The sequence below is a fragment of the Dendrobates tinctorius genome, unplaced genomic scaffold, assembly GCF_039654945.1.
Source record: "Dendrobates tinctorius isolate UK_male_01 unplaced genomic scaffold, ASM3965494v1 ptg000003l, whole genome shotgun sequence".
Lineage (NCBI taxonomy): Eukaryota > Metazoa > Chordata > Amphibia > Anura > Dendrobatidae > Dendrobates > Dendrobates tinctorius.
This window is the reverse complement of record NW_027361671.1, coordinates 70006864-70034815: the sequence shown is the minus strand read 5'-3', so window position 1 is coordinate 70034815 and position 27952 is coordinate 70006864. Positions and strand designations below refer to the sequence as shown.

Here is a 27952-nt window from a genome sequence, read left to right as displayed (position 1 = left end):
GCGGATTTTTACAAAATCCGTGGGGACAAATCCGCAGCACCAAAAAATACGTGCACATAGCCTTATTAGCGGCAGCAGGTGTCAGATGATGGGAGCTGTAGTCCCATCAGCTGACACCAGTGACCGGAGGTAAACTTTGCACCTCTGATCACAGCTGAGCGGTCACACTCTTTTGACTCACTCCTGACTTCTATACCAGGAAAGATCTTTGAACAAATTATTAAACAACATGTATGTCAGTACCTGGATAAGAATGAAGTGATTAAACAGAGTCAGCATGGGTTTGTAACTAATAAGTCATGTCAGACTAACTTAATTTCCTTCTATGACAGAATCACTGATTGGGTGGATTAGGGAAATGCTGTAGATATAGTATATCTTGACTTCAGCAAAGCATTTGACAAAGTATCTCATACAATCCTTATTGAAAAAATGACTAAGTATGGAATGGACAAGGCAACTGTTAGGTGGATTCATAACTGGCTTAGTGATCGGACCCAAAGAGTGGTCGTAAATGGCTGCACATCCAGTTGGAAGAATGTCTCAAGTGGGGTACCACAGGGCTCTGTCCTGGGCCCTGTATTGTTCAACATCTTTATCAACGATTTAGATGAAGGAATTGAGGGTAAACTGATTAAATTTGCTGATGACACAAAGCTAGGAGGGATAGCTAATACTAGAGAAAAGAGAGAGAGGATTCATAAAGATATAAATAAACTGGAGCAGTGGGCAGCAACAGGATGGTTTTTAACAGGGAGAAATGCAAAGTACTACATCTGGGCAATAAAAATGAAAAAAGCATATACAGAATGGGAGGAATAGGGCTAAGCAACAGCACATGTGAAAAAGACTTGGGCATACTAATAGATCACAGACTGAATATGAGTCAACAGTGTGATGCAGCAGCAAAAAAGGCAAATGCAATTCTAGGATGTATTAACAGAAGCATACAGTCTAGATCACGTGAAGTCATTATTTCCCTCTACTCCTCTTTGGTCAGACCTCATCTGGAATACTGTGTCCAGTTTTTGGCGCCACATTTTAAAAAAGACATCAACAAACTGGAGCAAGTTCAGAAAAGAGCGACCAGAATGGTGACCGGTCTGCAAACCCTGTCTTATGAGGAAAGGTTGCAGGATTTGGGAATGTTTAGTTTGCAAAAGAGAAGACTGAGAGGAGACTTAATAACTGTCTACAAATATCTCAAGGGCTGTCACATTGTAGAAGGATCAACTTTATTCTCATTTGCACAAGGAAAGACTAGAAGCAATGGGATAATAATAATGATTAGATATTAGAAAAAACTTTTTGACACTTAGAGTGATCAATGAGTGGAACAGGCTGCCACGAGAAGTGGTGAGTTCTCCTTCAATGGAAGTCTTCAAACAGAGGCTGGACAGACATCTGACTGGGATGATTTAGCGAATCCTGCTTTGAGCAGGGGGTTGGACCAGACGGCCCAGGAGGTCCCTTCCAACTCTACGATTCTATGATTCTATGACAGCTGGGGATGATCTCACCGCCGATCAGAAGCGGGGTTTGCCTGCTGCCATGCACATGACAGCGCCACAAACACCCGGTGTTCGCGAGGCTGAACCCGAACAGTAAAACAGACGTGCTGGTGAAATCGGTAGATGTTCGGTACGGAGGAGGAACTTTACTGTCTGGGTTCGCGCACCTCTAGTCATGGTGATGCCTGGGCAGACTATGGGAGGCGTCCCTCCTGCACAGCTTATTAGGAGCTGCAAGTCTGTCATAGACTATTGCTCCTCCAGTCATGAAAAGCAATGGAGGGCGAGGAAAACCGAGCACAAGACCCCCAAAAAAGGAGAATCCTCCCCACTGACAGCACTAGGGACAAGTAGGCGTGTCCCACGCCTGCAGTTTGGGAAGTTTGTGTGTGGGGCCGTCAGTCCCTGTAACGCCCGCGCCCCCCGTCCAGCACCGGAGGCGGGGCCGCCCGCGCACAGGAACGAGACCCCCTCCCTCCCCATGTGCTGACGTTGGCGGCTGGGAGCGGAGCACAGGGCGCTGACATCTGGCCAGCTGTGACCGGGAGCAGGATGTACCGGGCGCTGCTCCTGCTGTGCTGCACCCTCCACACCGTACCGGGGGCGGACTGTTATAAGAAGCGGGGGCCGGTGGTCACACACAAGGTAATGTGGTGCATAGGGGGCATCGCCCGCTGGCAGGAGGAGGGCACACACAAGGTAATGTGGTGCATAGGGGGCATCGCCCGCTGGCAGGAGGAGGGCACACACCTGCACTGGTTGCTTCATCTCTGGCCTCACAGGCACAGCGGCCCCCAACTTCCCCCATGATCAGTGCAGGACTGCGGACACTGCCTGGTACTGGGGAAGTGGAGTGTCCTGGCACAGTTATAAAGAATCTGTACATTCCAGGCTGAGGAGCCTATAATAACCCTGCGATGTCTCTCACCCCACTGGTGAAATGTCGCCTGTGATGTCTGACGCTGCGTAGTGCACAGTGCTATCATCAGCCATAGTGAATGGCCTAAGGGCTAATGTGGCACTGAATTTGGGAAAACAGCCCCAATTATATCTTGGACCACCACTTTAAAAATTGGATTTTTTTGGCAACAGTCTCTGAGTTATGGGTTCCTCATCCCCACTGACAATCATTAGATGCCACGTTACAGACTTCATGGCACACAATCATGGTGACTTTATAGACCAAGGGCTCGTGCACATGGCCGTAGTTTTGGGCAGAGTGCGATCCAACAATACAGATTGCACTCAGACCAGTGTAAGGGCTGCGCACATGTCTGATTTTTATTCCCTGGACCGAGTCAGTCCGAGGAAAAAATCACAGTGTGCCACAGTATGATCAGATTTTCGGATCGCACACGGCCCTGGAAACCAATGAGCGCGTGAAAAACAGCGGACTGCACTCGCCAGTGTTTCCAATGTTGGTCACTGGTGGCAAGTTGCACGCGACTCACTGGCCTCGGACTTCCTTGCGAATCCCATGTGACTCAGCACCACTGCTCTTCAGTGGTCACACGACGGACACTCACGGACAAGTCGCACAGACGTGTCCCCGTCAGGCCCAGGCCTCGTCCTGCTGCTCTTCAGAGATGGCTGACCTCATACAGCTGAGAAGTCCCCTCATCCCGGAATGTCCGCGCTTCTGCCAAGACTTGAGGGCAAACTGCTAGGATTGTGAACAATGTGACCTTGAGAGTTTCTCTCGCCCTTTACTCATTACTTACATGGTGTAACATTCAGGTACACTGCAGGAACACGATCACACCGCTCCGCCACATTCCCCCGACAGCTGGGAAGATGTGAGAAATAAGACCTCACAGGCCGCTCATGTGCGTGACGTCCCCCAATCTCTCATATGACCCAGTGTCTTTATTTGCAGGTTTTCTTCGATATACAGATAGGTGACAGGAACGCCGGCCGCGTTATCATTGGTTTATTTGGAAAGGTCGTCCCAAAAACTGTGAAAAACTTTGTCACTTTAGCAACTGGAGAAGTGAGTATTTTCTTAGGCGATGTTCACATTTGCATCAGAAAGTCTCTTTTTATGTTCAGTTATAGGAAAAGAAGACGATTCCATTCTGGGACTGATTATTCGCATGGACAGCACGCGATAGACCCCATTGATTATGATGGGATCTGTCAGGTTTCCTCCATGGTGTCCGAATGCTGTAGATAAGTCCCTGATGGCGGTGCCGGCAGCTGATACTCGAAAAATGGGGTGACAGATTCCCTTTAAATGCAATTGGTGCTTTGCCTTCGCTCTTCCCGATGGCTCTGGTGCGTTGGCAATCGGGGTAATGAGACTTAGGTTTGATGTCACCTGTGATTTGTCAAAAATCACAGCTGGCATCAAGCTCTGGTGTTAGTAATGGAGAGGTTTTTTTATTACTGGGTTAGTAATTGGGGTGTCTGATAGACACCTCACCATCCCTAACACCAGGGCTTGATGACAGCTGTGATGTTTTACAAATCACAGCTGACATCAACTCCAACTACCATTACCCCGATTGCCAACACACCAGGGCAATCGGGAAGAGCCGAGGTGAAGCACCAGAATTGGAGCATCTAATGTAATGCTCCACTTGGTGTGGGCTGGTATTTTTAGGCTGGGAAGGGACCAATGACCATGGACCTTCCCAGCTTGAAAATATCAGCCCGCAGCTGTCTGCTTTACCTTTGCTGGTTACAAAAAATGGTTGGGACAACACAATTTTTTTTTCATTTACTTATTAGATTTTTACACATATAGTAGCTAACGTACACAAGGCACAAATTATATATTTCACAGATATCTATCTAGCGCTATCTTTGCACATCTTTAACACCTAAACATCTTTCATTTTCCATTCTGCATTCTATTCCGATGCGTGTGTCACGGACGGCACAGTCATGTCACACTTTATGTCATCCATGTGCATGTGTGCAGTACGCATTATCGTCCGTGCCGCTGGAAAAAAAACAGACGTCTGCATGTGGGTCACACGGACACACGGTCCATGTGAAAAGATGGACATGTGCTCAGCCCCATAGATTATAATGGGTGTGTCTGTACGTGTCTACACCTGGGTGCATTCTATAGACTTATAGCCTGAAAAATACTGTATATATGCAGTTATGGAATTCATGGTTACAGAAGGTGGATCCTTTTGCCTTTTACTATTTGATGAAGTGCCCCACACCAAGCTGTCAGCAATGATTAAGAGTTTTTCTCCCCAAAACTCATAAGCATTATGTTTTTTTTTTAATGTGTGCACATTCTGACAATTTTGTATCCTGTATGATTAAGGCTAAGTTTTAACTACTTTCCTTCGGTGCTGGGAACATGTCCTTTTGAACCATGGAGACCTATTCAGCGCTGGTAATCTAAGGCTGTGCTCACATCTGCTTCTGAGCTTCCATCACAGATTTTGGCATGCTGTGCTATTTTTTTGGGAGGGAGAAATGACGGACCCTATTACTGATCCTCATTTAGACGTCCATTTTTACGTATGCGTTCTATTTTTTGTTTTTCACGGATTAACACATAATCATCATAGTCTATGAGCATAGATAGTCCATTCATTGAGTCCATGAAAAACGTAGAATAACACAAGGTAGACGTTAGCGTGCTGTCCGTTTCGTACTGTTTAAGAGGAGAAGCTTGGATTTATTTGGATGGCTCACTGTTGGTACAAATTGACATACTGACCAAAAATCAGAACCACCACAAGAAAACCTAATCAATGGACTCACTCAGTGACCTTCATGTGACATTCGGGACTGTCCATTTCATTGCTGTGATCCAATGAGGGAGAAGAAAAACAGGGATTGGATATCGCAGAACTTAGAAGAGGAGTGGTGATGTTTTACACAGTTGTATCTGTTCACCATTGTAATGATTTTTCCCATTACTAGAAGGCAGACAGCATTAGGCCACGATCACACCTTGGAAAACAGACACCTAAGTGGAACCATTTTCAGCGGGTCTATCAGACGCGACTGGGGTCTGTGGGCTCATAATGGGTAGATTTAGCGAAATAGGAAGAAAAGAATAGCTTATTATTTATTTTTAGAGCACGATTGATTCCATTGTGGTATTCCAAGGGGGTACATGCAAACTACAGATGTAAATTAAGGTGAACAACTTGCAATGACAGTTTGGTACAGAAGGGTGAGGGCCCTGCCCTTGCGGGTTTGAAGTCTTCAGCTTATAGCAGCCAATCTGATTCCAGCTCTCATAACTCAGATTCCTCAAGAGCTGAAATCTGATTGGTGGACACTTGCACACCCTACACTTTTTCCCTGTTTTCGTCCTGGTCTGTGAATGGTGTTTCCTGCGATATCCCTTATAGTATATGACCTGTGCTCCTCCACCAGTAGCTCCGTGCATTCGGCTCTGTCCTGTAAAGATGGTTGAATGATACATCAATTATCGGACATGACATGGAAACATGGTTGATGGCCATAAACATGACTCACATCTTCCGCCTCTGACAGGGAAGCGCCTGTTTACTGTATGGATAATGTCAGGAGCAGCTGGCAGCCGATCCGAATGTGCACAAAGCCATCTCTGTTTCTATTTCAGATCAAGCCACCTTCTTATAATAAGCGTATATTAATAAACCTCCAGGCTGATGTGCTTTTTCCAAATTTGTGTTGTCTAAGGCTCAATATCCACTTCCACTAATATCCTTAGCGGTAGGCCATATTCACATTGGGTTTTCTTTTTCTATCTATTCAACATTTACACCAGGAAAAGCTCCAGCCATACAAGTTACATAGCATCCATCACCTGCAGTGTAGGCCAATGCGGGATCCATTTTTCATTTTGAGCTTATACAAATCCGTCAAACAGGTCCCATTATAGCCTATGGAGAGCACTGTTAAAGGGAAACTGTACTTTCAAGTAACTTTTCAGAGTAAGTTGTCTTGAGCATGTTCATGAGGATTAGCACTATATCTGGTCATTATATATCTTGTGTCCTTCATTTTTACACAGTGTTCCCCTCTGCAGGCTTGGTCTCTTAATTTGTAATTGACTTTGAGTTGGTGGTAAAAGAATAGCTGCTATGATCTCTGCCATACACAGCACACTCCGAAATAGGAATTACTGCTCTTTAGTCATACACAGACAGAAGCAGCAGTAGCATAAAGGAACTTATACAGCCGTACTGAGCAGTGTAGATGTGAATCCAGATCTGGAGTAACGTAAAGGATTCCTTAAAAAGCTCAGCATGTTATTTCTGCGTCTTTCTCTGCCTGTTTTCTCAATTTGCTCATCACACATCCTCCCCTCTCCATAGAGTATAATAAGCTCTGTAATCTGACTCCTCAGTGTACTGGCAGTCTGTGCAGTTGACTTTTTTTTTTTTCAGAGTGAATGACAAGTTCAGTAGGCAGGGGAGGATCAGAAGTGTCTCATAAGTGGAGAATGAAGCAGATTTCTCTTATAAAATATATTACAAAGTTTCAAATATTCACATGTGCGATTGATTTATGCAAAGATTGTTGAAAGGACAATTACTTCTTAAGAGTGCTATACAGTTTAGTCCAATTCTGATCCTAACACTGGATTTCAACCAAAATGATCACTGGTGAAATTCAACAATGAATGATATTTTTAACCGATTTTCATCTGATAGTCACTAGTTCACAATGATCTTTCTCAATTATCATTAATTGTCATTATCATATGTGGATAGTCTGAGTGATTTTAACTTCCAGCATGGGCTAAAATTTGTTTGGCTGTGTCACCAAAACATTTGATCACCAAAAGATCATTTATTCAACCATATACTCAATATACTGATATCCAATATGTATGGCTACCCTTAGGTATCCATTTAAAACATTTGTGACCTATAGACTATAATTTATTCATTTGACAGATACTTGAGGAATAGCTACCAACATGTTCTTGCTGTATCCGTGTAAGAACACAGACATTTTTAGTTTCCTGCTTTTGTTTTGAATTTTGTTTTAACAAAATTCAATTGAATGAGCAAAATGAAAACCTACAATAATTATTTGGTGTGACCACACTTTGCCTTCAAAAGTGCATCTATTCTTCTAGGTACACTTAGACATAGTTTTTGAAGGAATTCTGCAGGAAGGTTGTTCCAAACATCTTTGAGATCTAACCACAGATCTTTTTTGAATGTAGACTTGTTAAAATTCTTCTTCTGTCACTTCATGTAATCCCACACAGACTGAAGGATGTTGAGATCAGGAATCTGTGGGAGCCACAGCATCACTTTCAGGACTACTTGTTCTTCTTAACCCTGAAGATAGTTTTTCATTGCTTTGGTTATATGTTTGGTGCCGTTGTCCTGGTGCAGAATACATACGGAACAAATCAGATGCCTCCCTGATGATATTGCATGATGTGGTTAAGTATCTGCCTATAATTGTTGGCATTGAGGACACCATTAATGCTGACCAATTCCCCCACTACATTTGTTGAAATGCAGCCCCAAGCTTGCAAGGAGCCTGCTTTACTGTTGCCTGCAGACACTCATTCTTGTACCGCTCGCCAGCCCTTTGGCAAACAAACTGCCTTTTCTTACAGTCAAATATTTTGAATTTTGACTAATCACTCCAGAGCGCCTGCTGACTTTGTTCGCTTTTCCTTGTTTCTATGTCGCAGGTATGGCTTTTTGGCTACAATTCTTTCTTGAAGACCACTTGTTGCCAGACTGCTTTGAACACTAGATGGGTGTAGCTGGTATCATTGGTTGCTGAAGAAAAAAGCTTTGACAAAGAAAGCAGTTGGCATTCGAAACACGTTGCTCACAGTACTATGGAATTTTTAATCAATATTCCTAATAAAGATCATGCAATCTTATGAAGCTGGAACCTCCTTTTTTCCTCATATATTTGTGATCCCACGAATTCCGCGCCTCTGCATGCTTGGAGCATTGGTGAGCTGGTATTTTCTACTTCTCTAATATCACTGGTTGCTGCCAGTTTTGAGCTGATGGTACTGCTGGACATCTTCCAATTTGGAAGGGAAATAAGCATGATGTGTCTTTCATCTGCTGATTTTTCTTGGCCGACCACTGTGTCTACGGTTCTCAACATTGCTCATTTCTTGGGTGCTTCAAAAGAGCTTGAATTGTAAATCGTGAAAATCCGGCAGTCTGCTTGGAGATCTTTCTTTGGAGAAACCTTGCTGATGCAGAATAATTACCTTGTGTTTTGTTGCTGTGGTCAATCTTGCCATGGTGTATGACCTGTGACATGAAATGGTCTTCTGCAACCTCACCTTTGTAGCAGAGTTTAGCAGTTCCTCACCCAGTTGTAGACCCCCTACAAAGCTGTTTCTGTTTCAGTTAATGACTTTCAATCTCCATATGAAAATGATGATTATCACCTGTTTAGTATAATTGATTACCCATGCTCCTGACTATAATAATACAAAATCCCTTGACTTTGGGCAAGTGTACCTAGAAGAATTGATGCTATTTTGAAGGCAAATGGTGATCACAGCAAATATTGATTTGATTTAGATTTCACTTTTATTCATTTATTTTCCATTTTGTTAATTGATAAAAATAAACTATTCTATTTTTGAATGTGTATTCTTGCTTTACAGTATTTTAATTGTCAGTTAATCTGTCTCTTGGCTATACACCAACCAGACTAACAAGATAATAAGAACAGGGATAATGGAAAATACCAATCACAAAAATGCAACAAACAACAGAGGGAGGCACCGGGGAGTGAAGGATGGCAAAAACTAAAGCAGGAGGAGAGGATTTGCACACAACCAAAACTTAGCAATAGTCCTTGATAAATCCACCAAACGCCTTCTCAAACAACACACCCACCAACTCCTGAACCATGCAGCATGAAGCTAACTCTGGTAATGTTTAGTTGACAGAGTCCAGTTTTTATAGCAGAGGGGAGTGGCCAATAGTGAATAGCTGAGAGCCATAAGGCAGGTAAGCTTCCAGGAGCTCTCCAATGAGTAGTTTAACCCCTGCACTGCTAGAAGAAACTTGCGCCGTTTAATATGAAGGGGAAATGCTGACATTGCTGGAACTGTGCTGGCGCAGGAGGTGAGTATAGGTTTTTTATTTTATCGGGGCTAAATATTTAGTTCAAGAAAAGGTTGTCTAAGTAGTGGACAACCCATTTAATTCATTTGTGCATAAGTAAAAAAAAAAAATTCTGACCAAATACTGAAGATAAAACCTGACACACTGACCAAACACTACGAAAACTGATGAAAATTGAACAATTTTATACATGGAAAATTACAGACATCTGAATTAGGCCTAATTGTGGAGCCCTATGACTCCCGCGTGTTAGCTAAAGCCTGGTGAGAACAGGTCTATACATAACATTGATGACATTACTATTGATGTGTTTTCTCGGTTTCTTCATTTCAGAAAGGTTATGGATATAAAGGCAGCAAGTTCCACAGAGTCATCAAAGACTTTATGATCCAAGGGGGAGATTTCACAGCCGGAGATGGCACTGGAGGTACAGACTTACATCTCTTTTCATGACTTATTAAAGTACACATATAAGGAGTAGAGATGAGGGGATCGCTTTGTGCAACCCCGGTCCAGCTCTGTGTTCTCTAGCCATCGACAGGAGCTGTGTGAATTTCCAGGTACCCTATGCTGTGTTTGATTTCCCAACTTGGCGTGATGTCATTTTTTAGACCAAACTGCTGATAAATGGTGAAGGCCGGAGTTCTTTTTAAATCTGCCAGACAGAGTGGTTTGCGCCAAGTCTGTCCGGAGTAGCCTTTTTGAGCCAGTGGCCTCTGACAGATAACTGCCAGCCCTGCAAATCATTAGCTGAGCCTGGGATCCTAAAGGGCAACACCGCGTTCCTGTCCTTGGCCACAGAGCAATGACCAGGACCGTGATCCAGGGTTACACAAAGCAATCTGCTCATCTCTAATAAGGAGCATTTAGTAAGATGCATTTAAAATAGTACGCCTAGCCATATTTGCACTCTATCATTTCATAGGCTACTGCTATTATTTCCAGGGCTTTTAACAGAATCTTATACAGATTATTTCTCCATCTCCAAGCGACGCTGGGGCACTTTTATACTGTAAGCATACAAACTGTGTGTTAGCGTGGGTGGTCAGGAGCGGGAGCTCCGAGAGTGGACCCTCTGGACCGTGGCACCGAGGGACCCCGGGCGAGCTGCCAGGTGGAACCGACCCCTATACAGGGACCGTTAGGAGCAGGCCCAGGGGTTCGAGTACCACGGTAGCCGGTACCGAGAGGGGCGGCTCAGGATGGACCGGAGTAAGACTGAGACTGGAGTAGGACGGCAGGAGCACTGAAGACAGGACTGGAGTAGGACGGCAGGAACACAAGGCAAGACTGGAGTAGGACGGCAGGAACACAAGGCAGGACTGGAGTAGGACGGCAGGAACAGTGAAGGCAGGACTGGAGTAGGACGGCAGGAACACGGGTAGCAGGACTGAGAAGCTGCTGTGAGGAGCAGCCGAGACAGGAACTGCAGGAGCAGAGTGTGCACGATGGAGCGAGGCCAGAGTGTCAGGAAACACAACGATCAGGCGCCTCCCTCAGGGGGAAGCGGCCTGATATGGCCCCGTCTGGTCAGCCATTGGTCCAAATGTGCTTCCGGGTCAGGGCACAGCCGGAGCATAAGAAGCAGGAAGGAGGCGCGGCCGCGGCCTATGGCGCATGCGCATAGCATGCAGGGAAGGCATCGGTCGCGGGTCTGTCTCAGGTGACCGCCGCGGCCGTCGGGTGGAGAGAGGCTGCGGCGTGGGAGCGGAGGGCGACTGCGGCGTGGGAGCGGAGGCCGGGTGAGTATGGCGGAGCGGTGTAACAGTACCCCCTCCCCTAAGCCGCCCCCCCCCGGAGATTAACAAGAAACCTCTTGAGGATACGGGGAGCATTAATATTCTCCCGAGTCTCCCAGGATCTCTCCTCAGGACCAAAGCCCTTCCAATCAACGAGAAAGAAAGTCCTACCTCTAACCCTTTTCACAGCGAGGATGTCCTGCACTTCAAAAACGTTGTCGGCACCCACCGGCTGAGGACCAAGATCAAGCGAGGAATGGAAACGATTCAGCACCACAGGCTTCAGGAGAGAGACGTGAAAGGTGTTCGGGATCCGGAGCGAAGCAGGCAACCTCAATTTGTAGGCAACTTCGTTAATACGTCCCAGAATTTCAAACGGACCGATGTAGTGTGGACCCAACTTGTAGGAGGGCAGTTTTAGTCGGACGAATTTGGAGGAGAGCCAGACCTTGTCGCCAACACGATACGGAGGAGAATCCAACCTCTTTTTGTCTGCATAGTTCTTCATCTGATCAGCGGATCTCTTGAGTGATGTGTTGGTCTCAGCCCAAATCTTAGAAAATTCCGAGGACAAGGCATTGGCCGCGGGTACCTCAGAGGCAGGGGTTATCGGAAGAGGGACACCAGGATGTCTGCCAAAAACAATGAAAAACGGAGACTTGGCCGAAGACTCACCAGCATGGTTGTTATAAGCGAACTCTGCCCAGGGGAGTAAGCTGACCCAATCGTTCTGGTGGGCGTTAGAGAAGTGGCGTAAGTATCCCGTAAGCGTCTGGTTGGTACGCTCTACTTGTCCGTTGGACTGTGGATGGTAGGCCGAGGAGAAGTCGAGGGAAACGTTCATAAGCTTACAAAGCGAACGCCAGAACTTGGAGGTAAACTGAACCCCTCGGTCAGACACAATGCGTCGAGGTAGTCCATGAAGCCTGAAGACTTGATGAATGAAGATCTCGGCCAGCTCCGGCGCTGAGGGAAGACCGGGCAGAGGGATGAAGTGAGCCATCTTGGAAAAACGATCCACCACCACCAGAATGACTGAGCAGCCCGCAGAGCAGGGTAGGTCGGTGATGAAATCCATGGCGATGTTCTCCCAAGGAACCGTAGGGACAGGCAACGGAAGCAACAAGCCAGACGGAGATCTCCGTGGTACCTTGTTCTTTGCACAGGATGGACAAGAAGCCACAAAATCGAGTACATCTTGGCGAAGTGAGGGCCACCAGTAGTGACGTTTGATAAGATCAAGGGTCTTCTTAGTTCCAGCATGGCCGGCCAGTTTGGAGGAGTGCCCCCATAGAAGAACCTTTTGCTTGAGATTCTCTGGCACAAGCGTCTTGCCAGGCGGAGGAGTGAGCCAGTTCACTGGAGCCACGGTGATGATCCTAGTGGGATCAATGATATGTGACGGTTCCTCCGTGGATTCGTGTGGTTGGAAGACCCTGGACAGGGCGTCGGCTTTGGAATTCTTGCTGCCGGGACGGAATCGGAGCTCGAAATCAAATCGGGCAAAAAATAAAGACCATCTGGCCTGGCGAGGGTTTAGTCTCTGGGCAGACTGGAGATAGGCCAGATTCTTGTGGTCCGAGAAGATGACAAAAGGATGGACAGCTCCTTCCAGGAGGTGGTGCCATTCCTCCAAGGCCAACTTGATGGCCAAAAGTTCCCGGTCACCGATCGAGTAGTTACACTCGGATGGAGAAAAGGCCTTCGAGAAGAAGTCACAAGGGTGCAGGCGACCGGAGGTGGTTCTCTGGGACAGCACCGCCCCGGCACCAGTCGAGGAAGCGTCCACCTCGAGTACAAAAGGTCGATCGCTCTCAGGGCGATGCAGGACCGGAGCCGTGGAGAAAGCCCGTTTTAGGGACAGAAAGGCCTCCTCTGCCTCAGGAGACCAATCCTTGGAAGTAGACCCTTTACGGGTGAGCACAGAAATGGGTCTTGTGATCACGGAGAAGTGGGAGACAAATTGCCGGTAATAGTTGGCGAACCCGAGGAATCGTTGTATCGCCTTTAATCCGACGGGGCGAGGCCATTTGAGGATGGCAGACAACTTCTCGGGATCCATCCTTAGACCAGCGTCGGAGATAATGTATCCCAGAAATGGCAGAGAGGTCTGTTCGAAGAGACATTTCTCGATCTTTGCATACAGACGGTTCTCCCGAAGACGCTGAAGCACCAGGCGGACACTCTTTCTGTGGGACGAGAGGTCTGGCGAGAAGACGAGGATGTCGTCTAAGTACACGACCACACAGGAGTACAAGAGATCCCGGAAGATCTCGTTGACGAACTCTTGAAAGACTGCAGGAGCATTGCAAAGACCGAAGGGCATGACCAGGTACTCGTAATGGCCATCTCGAGTGTTGAAAGCGGTCTTCCACTCGTCACCTGCACGGATACGGACCAGATTGTAGGCTCCTCTGAGGTCCAGCTTGGTAAAGACCCGAGCCCCTCTGAGACGGTCAAACAGTTCCGGAATGAGTGGAAGAGGGTACCTGTTCTTGATGGTAATCTCATTCAAGCCTCTATAGTCAATGCATGGCCGTAGAGTCCCGTACTTCTTTTTGATGAAGAAGAACCCGGCTCCCGCGGGCGAAGAGGATTTCCGTATAAAGCCTTTGGTGAGGTTCTCTCGGACGTACTCGGACATGGCGGTGGTCTCCACGGGAGACAGAGGGTAGATTCTGCCCCTTGGGGGGGTTGAACCAGAAACAAGTTCAATTGGGCAGTCAAACGGCCGGTGTGGAGGGAGGACCTCTGCTTCCTTCTTATCAAAAACATCGGCGTAGGAGCTGTAAGCTGGAGGAAGACCCGGGAGGTCTGGAGGTGACCGTGGAGCGGCCGCCAGGCGGACAGGAGTCAGACAGCGAGCTTGGCACGGGTGCCCCCAGCGGAGTATCTCCCCAGAAGACCAGTCGAGAACAGGCTGATGAGTCCTTAACCATGGAAGACCGAGTAGAATGGCGTGAGAGAGCTTAGGTAAAACGTAAAAGGCTATCTTCTCTCGATGTAAGGCTCCGATTTGCAATTCCACCTCTTCAGTGACCAAGGTGACGGTCACCTGTAGCGGTTTGCCATCCACGGTGGCAATCTGAATTGGGTTAGATAGAGTGACTACAGGAATTTGGTATTTGTCTACCTCTTCCGGCCGAATGAAGTTACCCGCTGAGCCCGAATCCACGTAGGCCACCTCGGAACCACGCCTCCCTCCTGAAACCAAAAGCACAGAAATCGTAAGGGGTTGAGAGGAATCATCATCATCACCTAGGAAGGCCTCTCTTACCTGACCTAGGTGGAGTCGTTTCCCTGTCTCTTAGGACAGGTGCGGATATAGTGTGACGAATGACCGCAATAGAGGCACAGACCTTGTGCCCGTCACTCTCTCTGACGTAACTCGGCCAACCTGAGATGATCTATCTGCATGGGCTCACCCGAAGAGAGGGAAGAAGATCCGACTGAACGTGAGCTGGCCGACTGAGTGAAAGGAGGAACTGACCTGGAGGAGCGCCTGTCTCTCACTGACTCCCGAGCGCGCTCCAGGAAGCGCAGGTCAATGCGGGTAGCCAGCGAGATAAGGTCCTCTAAGGTGGACGGGGTATCTCGACCAGCGAGTTCATCCTTTATTTTACTAGAAAGACCGCGCCAGAATGCCCCCACCAAAGCTGCGTTATTCCAGCCGAGCTCAGAGGAAATAGTGCGAAAGCGAATAGCGTACTGTCCGACCGTGAGAGAGCCCTGGTGTAAGTTAAAGAGTGACTCAGTGAGAGAGGCTAACCGGCCCGGCTCATCGAAAACCTTACGAAACGTATCCAGGAAAACCGGGAGACTCGAAACGACCGGGTCGTCACGTTCCCAGAGCGGGTTTACCCAAGAAAGGGCCTCTCCCTCCAGATGGGACATGATGAAGGCCACTTTGGCCCGGTCCGAGGGATATTGCTGCGGCAGCCATTCAAAGTGGAGACTACACTGATTTAAGAACCCCCTACAGAGCTTGGGATCCCCGGTGAAACGAGGCGGCTTGGCGAGGCGGGGCGTCGGATGAGCAGCAGACGCAGGGGGAGGAGTCGGCACTGCAGCGGCAGCCTGGAGGGCCGACAAGCGACTATCAAAGGAGGCCATGTAGGACAAAATGTGGGTTTGAGTATCTTGCTGCTGGCCCAGCTCCTGTTGGAGACTGGCCAGCTGAGTGGCATTTCCAGGATCGGCCACCTGTAAGGCCGACAAACGGGTGTCCATCGACTTCATGATTGACATAATGCGCCCCTGATTCTCCCGTAGGAATAGCAACTCTTTCTGGGTAGCAGCCGTAGTACCGGCGGAGTCCATGGCCTGATCGTACTGTTAGCGTGGGTGGTCAGGAGCGGGAGCTCCGAGAGTGGACCCTCTGGACCGTGGCACCGAGGGACCCCGGGCGAGCTGCCAGGTGGAACCGACCCCTATACAGGGACCGTTAGGAGCAGGCCCAGGGGTTCGAGTACCACGGTAGCCGGTACCGAGAGGGGCGGCTCAGGATGGACCGGAGTAAGACTGAGACTGGAGTAGGACGGCAGGAGCACTGAAGACAGGACTGGAGTAGGACGGCAGGAACACAAGGCAAGACTGGAGTAGGACGGCAGGAACACAAGGCAGGACTGGAGTAGGACGGCAGGAACAGTGAAGGCAGGACTGGAGTAGGACGGCAGGAACACGGGTAGCAGGACTGAGAAGCTGCTGTGAGGAGCAGCCGAGACAGGAACTGCAGGAGCAGAGTGTGCACGATGGAGCGAGGCCAGAGTGTCAGGAAACACAACGATCAGGCGCCTCCCTCAGGGGGAAGTGGCCTGATATGGCCCCGTCTGGTCAGCCATTGGTCCAAATGTGCTTCCGGGTCAGGGCACAGCCGGAGCATAAGAAGCAGGAAGGAGGCGCGGCCGCGGCCTATGGCGCATGCGCATAGCATGCAGGGAAGGCATCGGTCGCGGGTCTGTCTCAGGTGACCGCCGCGGCCGTCGGGTGGAGAGAGGCTGCGGCGTGGGAGCGGAGGGCGACTGCGGCGTGGGAGCGGAGGCCGGGTGAGTATGGCGGAGCGGTGTAACACTGTGAGAGATCCTCAGGGGAGGGAAACAGACTAATGTTCCAGCTATAACTGCAGTACAGGGTCTACAGTGCCTTGCGAAAGTATTCGGCCCCCTGGAACTTTTCAACCTTTTCCCACATATCATGCTTCAAACATAAAGATACCAAATGTACATTTTTGGTTAAAAATCAACAACAAGTGGGACACAATTGTGAAGTTGAACGAAATTTATTGGTTATTTTAAATTTTTGTGGAAATTCAAAAACTGAAAAGTGGGTCGTGCAATATTATTCGGCCCCTTTAACTTAATACTTTGTTGCGCCACCTTTTGGTGCAATTACAGCTGAAAGTTGTATGGGGCATGTCTATCAGTTTTGTACATCGAGAGACTGAAATTCTTGCCCATTCTTCCTTGGCAAACAGCTCGAGCTCAGTGAGGTTTGATGGAGATCGTTTGTGAACAGCAGTTTTCAGCTCTTTCCACAGATTCTCGATTGGATTCAGGTCTGGACTTTGACTTGGCCATTCTAACACCTGGATACGTTTATTTGTGAACCATTCCATTGTAGATTTTGCTTTATGTTTGGGATCATTGTGTTAGGAGTCGGATTTCTGCGTTTACTTCGCAGGGATCCAGACCCTCACATTCTGCAGTCTCCTGCTCTTTACTGCAGAGGAGATTGCCTTGCAGCAAATCTCTCCTGAGGCTAAGTCCTTCTGTCTTCCTATTGAGCATGCTCATGGGACGAGTCATGTGCTCAGGTCCCGCTCCTGATCTCATTGGTCCATTTCAGAGATCTGGAGGCTTGCGGAAGGTCCCGGCTGCTATAAAAGGCACGCATGGCTGTTCCGCCATGCGCTAGTATAGACTTACTTGCTGCTGTATGTATGAGGACGGATGCATGATTCTGGTGAATGACTCATTACAAAACCCCTTCCCTCTGATATTACGTATGTGGTCAGGGACTGAGTTAGAATCAGTGCCAGCACTCCTCTGCTGCAACATCCACAGCTGCTAGCGTCCGACATTGCGCTTGCGTCATAGCATTGTCGTTTAGCGGCAGTGTCCATGCCGCGCTGCAGTAGCAGCTCTCCTTAGCGTCCGCAGCTGCGACGCCGCACACACGGTAGGTCTAGACAGACGTAGTGCCGCCGTCTTGGGCTACTCCTGTGACCGGATACCGTGTGTGTATTTATACTGAGTACTGTGTCCTCAACAGGCTCAGTCTTTGTATTTGTGTTTGTTTTTGCATCTCTGTGACTTAACTGAGATTGCTCTGCGCACCTGGGTGAAGTTTAACCCCGTGCACATTACCGCCATATTGCTCCTGCCACCACTTAGCAGCGGTTATATCACCTACTGCACAGTGGACCCCGAGCGGCGAACGCACTTTATTATTTTTATTTAGTGCGTTTCACCGTTCCTAGCACATTGTCTTGTTGCAAGACAAATCTCCGTCCCAGTCTCAGGTCTTTTGCAGACTCCAACAGGTTTTCTTCAAGAATGGTCCTGTGTTTAGCTCCATCCATCTTCCCATCAATTTTAATCATCTTCCCTGTCCCTGCTGAAGAAAAGCAGGCCCAAACCATGATGCTGCCACCACCATGTTTGACAGTGGGGATCGTGTGTTCAGGGTGATGAGCTGTGTTGCTTTTACGCCAAACATATCATTTGGCATTGTTGCCAAAAAGTTCGATTTTGGTTTCATCTGACCAGTTGCACCTTCTTCCACATGTTTGGTGTGTCTCCCAGGTGGCTTGATGCAAACTTTAAATGACATTTTTTATGGATATCTTTGAGAAATGGCTTTCTTCTTGCCACTCTTCCATAAAGGCCAGATTTGTGCAGGGTACGACTGATTGTTGTCCTATGGACAGACTGTCCCACCTCAGCTGTAGATCTCTGCAGTTCATCCTGAGTGATCATGGGCCTCTTGGCTACATCTCTGATCAGTCTTCTCCTTGTTTGAGATGAAAGTTTAGAGGGACGGCCGGGTCTTGGTAGATTTGCAGTGGTATGATACTCCTTACATTTCAATATGATCGCTTGCACAGTGCTCCTTGGGATGTTTAAAGTTTTGGAAATCATTTTGTAACCAAATCCAGCTTTAAACTTCTCCACAACAGTATCACGGACCTGCCTGTTGTGTTCCTTGGTCTTCATGATGCTCTCTGTGCTTCAAACAGAACCCTGAGACTATCACAGGGCAGGTGCATTTACAGTTAGGTTCATATGTATTTGGACAGAGGCAACATTTTTCTAATTTTGGTTCTAGACATTACCACAATGAATTTTAAACAAAACAATTCAGATGCAGTTGAAGTTCAGACTTTCAGCTTTCATTTGAGGGTATCCACATTAAAATTGGATGAAGGGTTTAGGAGTTTCAGCTCCTTAACATGTGCCACCCTGTTTTCAAAGGGACCAAAAGTAATTGGACAGATTAAATAAATGTTCATTTCTAGTACTTGGTTGAAAGCAATGACTGCCTGAAGTCTTGAACTCATGGACATCACCAGACGCTGTGTTTCCTCCTTTTTGATGCTCTGCCAGGCCTTCACTGCGGTGGTTTTCAGTTGCTGTTTGTTTGTGGGCCTTTCTGTCTGAAGTTTAGTCTTTAACAAGTGAAATGCATGCTCAATTGGGTTGAGATCAGGTGACTGACTTGGCCATTCAAGAATATTCCACTTCTTTGCTTTAATAAACTCCTGGGTTGCTTTGGCTTTATGTTTTGGGTCATTGTCCATCTGTAGTATGAAACGACGACCAATCAGCTTGGCTGCATTTGCCTGGATCTGAGCACACAGTATGGCTCTGAATACCTCAGAATTCATTCGGCTGCTTCTGTCCTGTGTCACATCATCAATAAACACTAGTGACCCAGTGCCACTGGCAGCCATGCATGCCCAAGCCATCACACTGCCTCCGCCGTGTTTTACAGATGATGTGGTATGCTTTGGATCATGAGCTGTACCACGCCTTCGCCATACTTTTCTCTTTCCATCATTCTGGTAGAGGTTGATCTTGGTTTCATCTGCCCAAAGAATGTTCTTCCAGAACTCTGCTGGCTTTTTTAGATGGTTTTTTTTTAGCAAAGTCCAGTCTAGCCTTTTTATTCTTGATGCTTATGAGTGGCTTGCACCGTGCAGTGAACCCTCTGTATTTACTTTCATGCAGTCTTCTCTTTATGGTAGATTTGGATATTGATACACCTACCTCCTGGAGAGTGTTGTTCACTTGGTTGGCTGTTGTGAAGGGATTTCTCTTCACCATGGAGATTATTCTGCGATCATCCACCACTGTTGTCTTCCATGGGCGCCCAGGTCTTTTTGCATTGATGAGTTCACCAGTGCTTTCTTTCTTTCTCAGGACGTACCAAACTGTAGATTTTGCCACTCCTAATGTTGTAGCAATTTCTCGGATTGTTTTTTTCTGTTTTTGCAGCTTAAGGATGGCTTGTTTCACCTGCATGGAGAGATCCTTTGACCGCCTGTTTCCTTCACAGCAAAACCTTCCAAATGCAAGCACCACACCTCAAATCAACTCCAGGCCTTTTATCTGCTTAATTGAGAATGACATAACGAAGGGCTTGCCCACACCTGTCCATGAAATAGCCTTGGAGTCAATTGTCCAATTACTTTTGGTCCCTTTAAAAACAGGGTGGCACATGTTAAGGAGCTGAAACTCCTAAACCCTTCATCCAGTTTTAATGTGGATACCCTCAAATGAAAGCTGAAAGTCTGAACTTCAACTGCATCTGAATTGTTTTGTTTAAAATTCATTGTGGTAATGTCTAGAACCAAAATTAGAAAAATGTTGTCTCTGACCAAATATATATGGACCTAACTGTATACGGAGACTTGATTACACACAGGTGGATTATATTTATCATCATTAGTCATTTAGGACAACCTTGGATCATTCAGAGATCCACAATGAACTTCTGGAGTGAGTTTGCTGCACTGAAAGTAAAGGGGACGAATAATATTGCTCACAACCCACTTTCCAGTTTATGTATTTCCACAAAAATATAAAATAACCAATACATTTCGTTCAGCTTCACAATTGTGTTCCACTTGTTGTTGATTCTTCACGAAAAATGTACATTTGGTATCTTTATGTTTGAAGCATGATATGTGGGAAAATGTTGAAAAGTTCCAGGGGGCCGAATACTTTCGCAAGGCACTATATGTACAGGGCTTTGCTGTTAGGTCAGCACATTAAAACTAACAGACCCATTGGCACTGTGCTACTGTAGTTCAAGGCCTCCATAAGGCATTGTATTCACTATACGCACAATGCTTATAGTGGAAACACTTCAGAAACTGCACATAGTGGAGATTGTTATGTTTAGTTTTTTACTTCAAGGAACCTTGAAAATATACCTGCATGTGCCGGTGTGAGAAACAGACGAGGACAATTAGAATCCTATTGCTGCAGTTATTGTGGATCCATGCTGAGACCTGTAATATGGCCATATGTATGAGACCTTAGGTGGTTCCATATCTAGAAAGCACCCAGTGCTAAATAAGCTCCTACTGTAACCTCACCTAAATAAACCATTTAGCATTACGCTCTGCCGACTATGTGTTTGTACCAAGTCCTCCAGCGTAAAGGTTGTGGCAGCTGCTGCCTCACATATGCATAGGGTTTGTCCCACACATCATGTAGAAATTGTAATTATATTAATATACATGTTTTGTGCCATCATTCTGAGACTCAATATATTTAGGATGTTCTAGCAGTGATCATGATCCTGTTGCAGGAAGAAGCATCTATGGAGACGAGTTTCCAGACGAGAACTTTAAGCTGAAGCATTACGGCATTGGGTGGGTGAGCATGGCCAATGCGGGGCCAGATACAAATGGATCTCAGTTCTTCATTTCCACAACGCGACCCCTATGGCTGAATGGAAAGCATGTCGTTTTTGGCAAAGTTTTAGATGGCATGGTAAGGAATACGTCTGCACTTTTCTGTCTTACAAAACTCATGAAGGTAACAGGTGGATATTTTGTGTGCAAAACTTTACATTTCTCCCCTAATGGATAGCAGAGATCAGTTTGAACTGCCCAAGTCTGCATTCGTATTCGCTTTTTTCAGTACCGGTCTTAGTTTCTGGTCTGAAATCTATGGCTTTATAAACAGCAGTGCGGATTTCCAGTTTAAAACTTACACCATATCATAGCATCTTTTTTCCTGCAATAAAGGTTATAAAAAAAAAATAATAATTTTTACACAACTAAGACTAGGTGCACACTGCGTCTGTGCAAACAGGCTACAGCATAGGGATGAGCAATCATGCTTGAATAATAACTTCGAGACCCGTGGCTGCATGTCTCATGGCTGTTCGACAACCGCAACATATGCAGGGATTGTCTAAGACAGGGTTCCCCAACTCCAGCCCCCAAGGCCCACCAACAGATCATGTTTTCAGGATTTCCTTTGTATTGCTCAGGTGATAATTGCTTCACCTGTGCAATACAAAGGAAATCCTGAAAACATGATCTGTTGGTGGGCCTTGAGGACTGGAGTTGGGGAACCATGGTCTAAAGCCCCCATCACACATAGCGATCTCGCTAGCGAGATCGCTGCTGAGTCACAAGTTTTGTGACGCAACAGCGATCTCACCAGCGAGATCGCTGTGTGTGACACTGACCAGCGACCGGCCCCCCTGCCGGTTATCGCTGATCGTCCTGGAATAGCCAGGACATTTTTTTGATCGCAGGTCTCCCGCTGGCCAGCATGCATCACTGCATGTGACAGGTGGGAGACCAGCGATCAGTGCGCTGGTAACTAAGGTAAATGCAGGGTTTCTAAGCACCGGGCGGTGTTTAGAAACCCGATGTGTACCTTAGTTACCAGCGCGCTGAAGCAGGGAGCTGGTAACCAAGGTACACATCGGGTTTCTAAGTGACACACGCCCCTTAGAAACCCGATGTGTACGTTAACTACCAGCTCCCTGCATCAGCGTGCTGGTAACTAAAGTACACAGCGACGCCATGCGCTCGGCATCGCTGGTGAAGCTGCCTGTTTGACAGCTCACCAGCGATCATGTAGCGACTCACCAGCGATCCTGACAAGTTGATATCGTTGTCGGGATCGCTGGTGAGTCGCTATGTGTGACGGGGCCCTAAGAAACAGGCAATCGCTGCATGTGTTGAGGCTGTCGAACAGCCGTGAGACATACAGATGCAGGGACTCAAACATTATTTTTCTAGCACACTGAAGACACTCTGTTAGCATATGAGCATGTTCAGATAACACCTTACCGTATGTTCACTCATCACTAATAGGGAACGTTTCCCAACAAATACTGTAACACTGCTATTGGTGACCATTATCTCCAGATTGGGGCCTAAAGTGTGTTCTTTAGACCTCCGTCTGGACACTATGTGATTGCATGATTGTTTCATTGTATAGAATAGCGCATCAGATTACGCTTTCCTATACAAAGGGCCACGGCAAAGAAACAATTCCTTACAGTGGATCCCTATGGTGGACTGATGCCTCGGCATCCTTCCTGACTGTGCTCACTGTCGGACACATATCTCCTAAGTGTTTGTCTGGACCTAGCCTTCCTTGTAGAAACTGCAGATTTTTTTTTGTTGATTTGCATAAGTGAAAAACCACAGCTGAATATATTACACTGTGTTACAAAAGTTTTGTCCCTCGGACAATTTTGAGTGTTCCTGATATTTTTTCATGCTGATCTCAGAAATGACTTTCAGATTTACGTAAGGTTTTTGAGAAATGATACGAAACATTATATTCTGTTATAATTCGAAAAACTCGTATATGAAACAGTATATTCTGAATTTTCCACTGAAATAACATAAATCGCTAATCTACACATATGCAAGCATAAGCGAATTCCGCGCAGGTGCATAGAATCATTCGGCTGACTGTGTACAGAGCACACCACATCTCCTGGGCAGGGGAGGAATCAAAAGACAATACTAACATTACAGCAGGGGGTCACAGAGGATTCATTTTGTGAGGTAAAATATTTGACTGACTGTTTTTAAACAATATTTTACCTCACAAAATGTATCCTCTGCGATCTCAAGAGAGCACAAACGGGAGAAGTCAGCACATTGGGAAAGAGAGAGTGGATAGGTGGGTGAGCACATGGGGGAGAGATTCTCAACGCTGCAAAGCCTGCCCCCATCGTGACATTACCGCCCTCCCGATGCAATAGCATCAGGCCTCCATCTAGTTACTATCATATATGCGATTCGCCTGAATACTTTTCATTTTAAAAACTGAAGATTTATTTTGAAATGTCGCGTCGGTGTCTCAACAGCAGTAATAATTTCTGCTACATATGCAGAGAATATACAATGAAAGCACAAAAGAAGGAAATGACTCCACTTGATAAAAAAGCATATGAACTATACTTTGAATGTTCAATTGGGGATCAGGACAAACAGTGGACACCTCATACATGCTGTGCATCTTGTTCTAGAAGCCTTAGAGCATGGCTAAATGGATCACGACCTTCAATGCCGTTCCCTGTCCCAATGATATAGAGAGCAGAGAGATCATGTAACAGATTGCTACTTCTGCCTTACAAATGTAACAGGATATTCATCAAAGAACAAGAAATCAATAGAATATCCAAATCTTCCTTTAGCCATAAGCCCAGTGCCACACGATGAAAGTCTTCATGATCCAAAGCCGCCCAAAGTATGGACAATGGCGGACGACGAAGATGAACTAACAATGTCCGTGGAAAATCAAACTGCTGCAGACCCAGACTTTGAGCCTTCTACATCTAATCCACATCTGTTTGGTCAAGCTGATCTGAGTGACTTGGTCAGAGATTTGAAATTGTCAAAGAGGCAGGCAGAATTATTGGGATCAAGGCTACAAGAACGGAATCTCTTATTACCAGGAACAAGAGTTTCTGTTTTTCGCAGTTGACACTTAACTTTTGCAACAACGTCTTGGAGTTGTTTGGTGCTCTTGGATGCGAACATGACCCAAAGGAATGGCGATTGTTCATTGAATCGTCAGTTTTAAGGCTGAAGGCTGTTTTACTACACAACAGAAATATCTTTCCTTCTATACCTATTGGACATGCCGTACACATGAAAGAAACATATGAGAATATGGAGTTACTGTTGACCCACATTAATTATAGAAATTATAACTGGAGCATATGTGGTGATCTAAAGTTGTTGCACTTCTTCTTGGACTGCAGCTTGGATATACCAATTATTGTTGCTTTATTTGTGAGTGGGTCAGTTGTGCACGAGAAATGCACTATTACAGAAAGGTGTTGTGAATTCCCTTGCTCAGACTTCTGAGTCGGAGCTCCCTCTGGTGGTTACTGGGAGTAGTGGAGCTGGCCAGTTTGATGGAAGTTTGCCACCTGACGACGATGATTGGGAATCTGGGATTACTGGCTGGGAGCATATAAGTGAGCAGGCTTCCCTTAGTGGTTGCTGGTGATTTCCTCCTTGTGCATTTTGAGTTCTTCTGTCTCCTGCCTGATCTGCATGGTTCAGTTAAGTGATTCTTTTGCTAATCCTTTGCATCTAATCTTGTCTCACCGACAATATATGTTTGGGGGCTATCTATTCCTTTGGGGATCTGCTCCAGGGCAGTTTAGATTTCACCTTTCTGGCTTTAGGCTGTTAGTTCTCCGGCTGTGCCGAGGCGTCTAGGGCATCGTAGGAACGCTCCACGGCTACTGCTAGTTGTGTTGTTAGGATCAGGGGTCTGCAATCCGCTGAGTTACCAACCTCTTTGGTTTCCAGGTGGCTTAGCCTGTTCCTGACATCCTCCTCGGTGACCCGTTCATAACAGAAAGGACTGGCCAGTCCACGAAAACCTGGTTGCTGGACAGAAGAATGTTAAACATAATTCTCTTGTTGATCCTGCAAAGATATTCTCCCTCCTTTGCATATTAAACTTGGGCTTATGAAGAATTTTGTCAAAGCAATGAACAAAGAATCAGAAGCCTTTTCTTAATTGCGACAGAAATTTCCAAGAATAAATGATGCAAAGATCAAAGAAGGTAATTTTATTGACCCACAGATCAGAGATATAATGAATGACAGTAGCTTTGATGGTCTTTTGGAAGGTGTTGAACAAGTGGCATGGAGAGCCTTTAAAAATGTGACCTTCAACTTCCTTGGCAACAGCAGGGCACCGAACTTTGAACAACTCGTGAACGACATGCTCACATCATATCATTTGATGAAATGCAATATGTCACTAAAAATGCATTTTCTACATTCTCACTTGGACTTTTTTCCAGCCATTCTTGGTGCCGTCAACGACGAAAGATTTCATCAAGACATTGCGCTGATGGAGAAAAGGTACCAGGGAAAGTGGACTACGTCAATGCTGGCTGACTACTGCTGGAATCTTATTTGAGAAGCATCTGACGTGGATTATAAATGAAAGTCTTCTGCAAAACACTTTTGAACAATTGCTTTTGCTACTGACATCGATGCACATGTATGTAGTGTCTCGGTCGTCATAATGTAGACTATAAACTGTTGTTTCTTAACCCCTTACTGCCAGCTGACGGAATAGTACGTCAGCTGGCAGTATCCCCCACTTTGAGGTGGGCTCCGACGGTGAACCCATCTCAAAGCCGCAATAGGCGCGAGCGGAATTGCGATCCACCCGCGCTTATTAAGTAGTTAAATGTCGCTGTCAAACTCTGACAGCGGGCATTTAAATGCACTTCCGGACACCGGTCCGGAAATACGAGCAGCGACGACCCTCTGTCACGTGACCGGGGGGGTCATCGCTGTGTTGCCATCACAACCAGAGGTCTCCTCGAGTCTTCTATGGTTGTTGATGGCAAATCATCCCCCTTTCGCCCCAATCAAATTAAAAAAAAAAAAAAGCAAACCTACACATATTTGGTATCGCCGCATTCAGAATTAACTTGATCACTAAACGGCGCAGCGATAACAAAAAAATCAAAATGCCAGAGTTACGTTATTTTGGTCGCCGCGACATTGCATTAAAATACAGTAACTAGCAATCAAAAGAACGTATCTACACAAACGTGGTATCAATAAAAACGTCAGCTCAGCACTCAAAAAAGAAGCCTGCACCCAACCCGAGATCACGAAAAATAGAGACGCTACGGGTCTCGGAAAATTGCGCAATTTTTTTTTTTTTTTTTTTAAGCAAACTTTGTAATTTTTTTTCACCACTTAGATAAGAGAACCAAGACATGTTTGGTGTCTATGAACTGGAGAATCATAATGGCAGGTCCGTTTTAGCATTTAGTCAACCTAGCAAAAAAGCCAAACAAAAAACAAGTGTGGGATTGCACTTTTTTTGCAGTGTCACCGCACTTGGAATTTTTTTCCCGTTTTCGAGTACACGACATGGTAAAACCAATGGTGTCGTTCAAAGGTACAACTCGTCCGGCAAAAACTAAGCCCTCTCATGGCAATACTGATGGGGAAAAAAAAAAAAAAAAAAAAAAAAAGTTATGGCTCTGGAGAGAAGGGGAGCGAAAAACAAAAAAATTGAAACAAGCTCTGGTCATGAAGGGGTTAAAAACCTTACGCAATACAGACTTTTGTGTTTTATGACATATTTGTGTTCAGCATATCAAAATCTATAAGATACAATAAAATTTTCTCAGGGGACAAAAACGTCCCTGAAATTTGTTGCGCAGTGTTATCAGCCGCGCAGATCAGATATTAATAAATCTCATCCACATAATTCTGAGCGCTCGCTTTAAAGATTTTACAACCTGCAGTGTAGCTGTGTTACATAGGCAGATTGTGTTGGGAATTCACAGTTTGAAAATCCGCCATGTTTACCAAGAACGTGTTCAATTTTTTTTTAGAGTATAATAGATCCGTGTGTCCATTCTGCTAAACTCGGTCCATGTCCTATTTTGATCATTTTTTGTGGGTCACAATAGGCCATTCAATGTACGGGGCTCCATTTTTATTGGGTTCATGCACATGATGACGAGACTAATAAAGTAGGCCGACATATTGGTATAGGGATGCATTTTAGTGGTGCTACTTGTTTTTTGACATTTTTTATATTAAATCTTTGTGTATATAATGGATACATTTACTAAGCAAAAACTTTATAGATGATGGCGGTGTATCCACTTGTACATTTATTTACAGTCTAGAATGCTGATTAATGGCTGGGGAATAAGCTGACAAGAGCTTTACCACAGTCCACTATTGCTGCCATTAACCTAGCACTGCCATCTTTCTTCTTTTGTCTACCAGGCTGTGGTCCATGGCATAGAGCTCCAGCCGACAGATGACAAAGACCGCCCTTTACAGGACTGCGTCATTGCGGAGAGTGGGCAAATCACAGTGAAGGAACCATTCGTGGTTGAAGTGGAAGATTGGAAAGATTAGAAGTCTAGAAAAGCAGGGAAACATTTCATACTATTTTTTTTGTAAAGGATGAATAATAAATGTAAATATGTTTATCAGACTTTGTAAAGTGTACCCAAGTACTATGAAGCAAACCCAATGAACCTAGATATGTTCTAGGTCCCCGTGAAACCGTAAGGGTAGCAGCAGAGGCGTACATCGAAATCGTGGCATTCCACACTAAGTCCATTTTACCGATCCAGCCCCCCGCCTCCCAGAAAAGAAAAAAAA

At 46.0% G+C, this 27952-nt stretch overlaps 1 protein-coding gene across 1 annotated transcript; it reads left to right on the top strand.

Moving 5' to 3' along the window:
- Positions 1-1924: 1924 nt before the first annotated feature.
- On the top strand, positions 1925-27782 carry PPIC (peptidylprolyl isomerase C). Its single transcript, XM_073556497.1, has 5 exons — positions 1925-2156; positions 3388-3501; positions 9881-9974; positions 21103-21287; positions 27569-27782. Exons 1-5 carry the CDS (start codon positions 2064-2066, stop codon positions 27701-27703), a joined length of 621 nt encoding a protein of 206 aa, XP_073412598.1. The 5' UTR covers positions 1925-2063; the 3' UTR covers positions 27704-27782.
- Positions 27783-27952: the final 170 nt, after the last annotated feature.

Excerpts from the sequence above, each read along its gene's own strand:
- PPIC (XM_073556497.1), top strand. The coding sequence starts at position 2,064 with ATGTACCGGGCGCTGCTCCTGCTGTGCTGCACCCTCCACACCGTACCG. Across the intron at positions 2,157-3,387 it reads GGCCGGTGGTCACACACAAG|GTTTTCTTCGATATACAGAT; the intron begins GTAATGTGGTGC and ends CTTTATTTGCAG. Across the intron at positions 21,288-27,568 it reads GCAAAGTTTTAGATGGCATG|GCTGTGGTCCATGGCATAGA; the intron begins GTAAGGAATACG and ends TTTGTCTACCAG.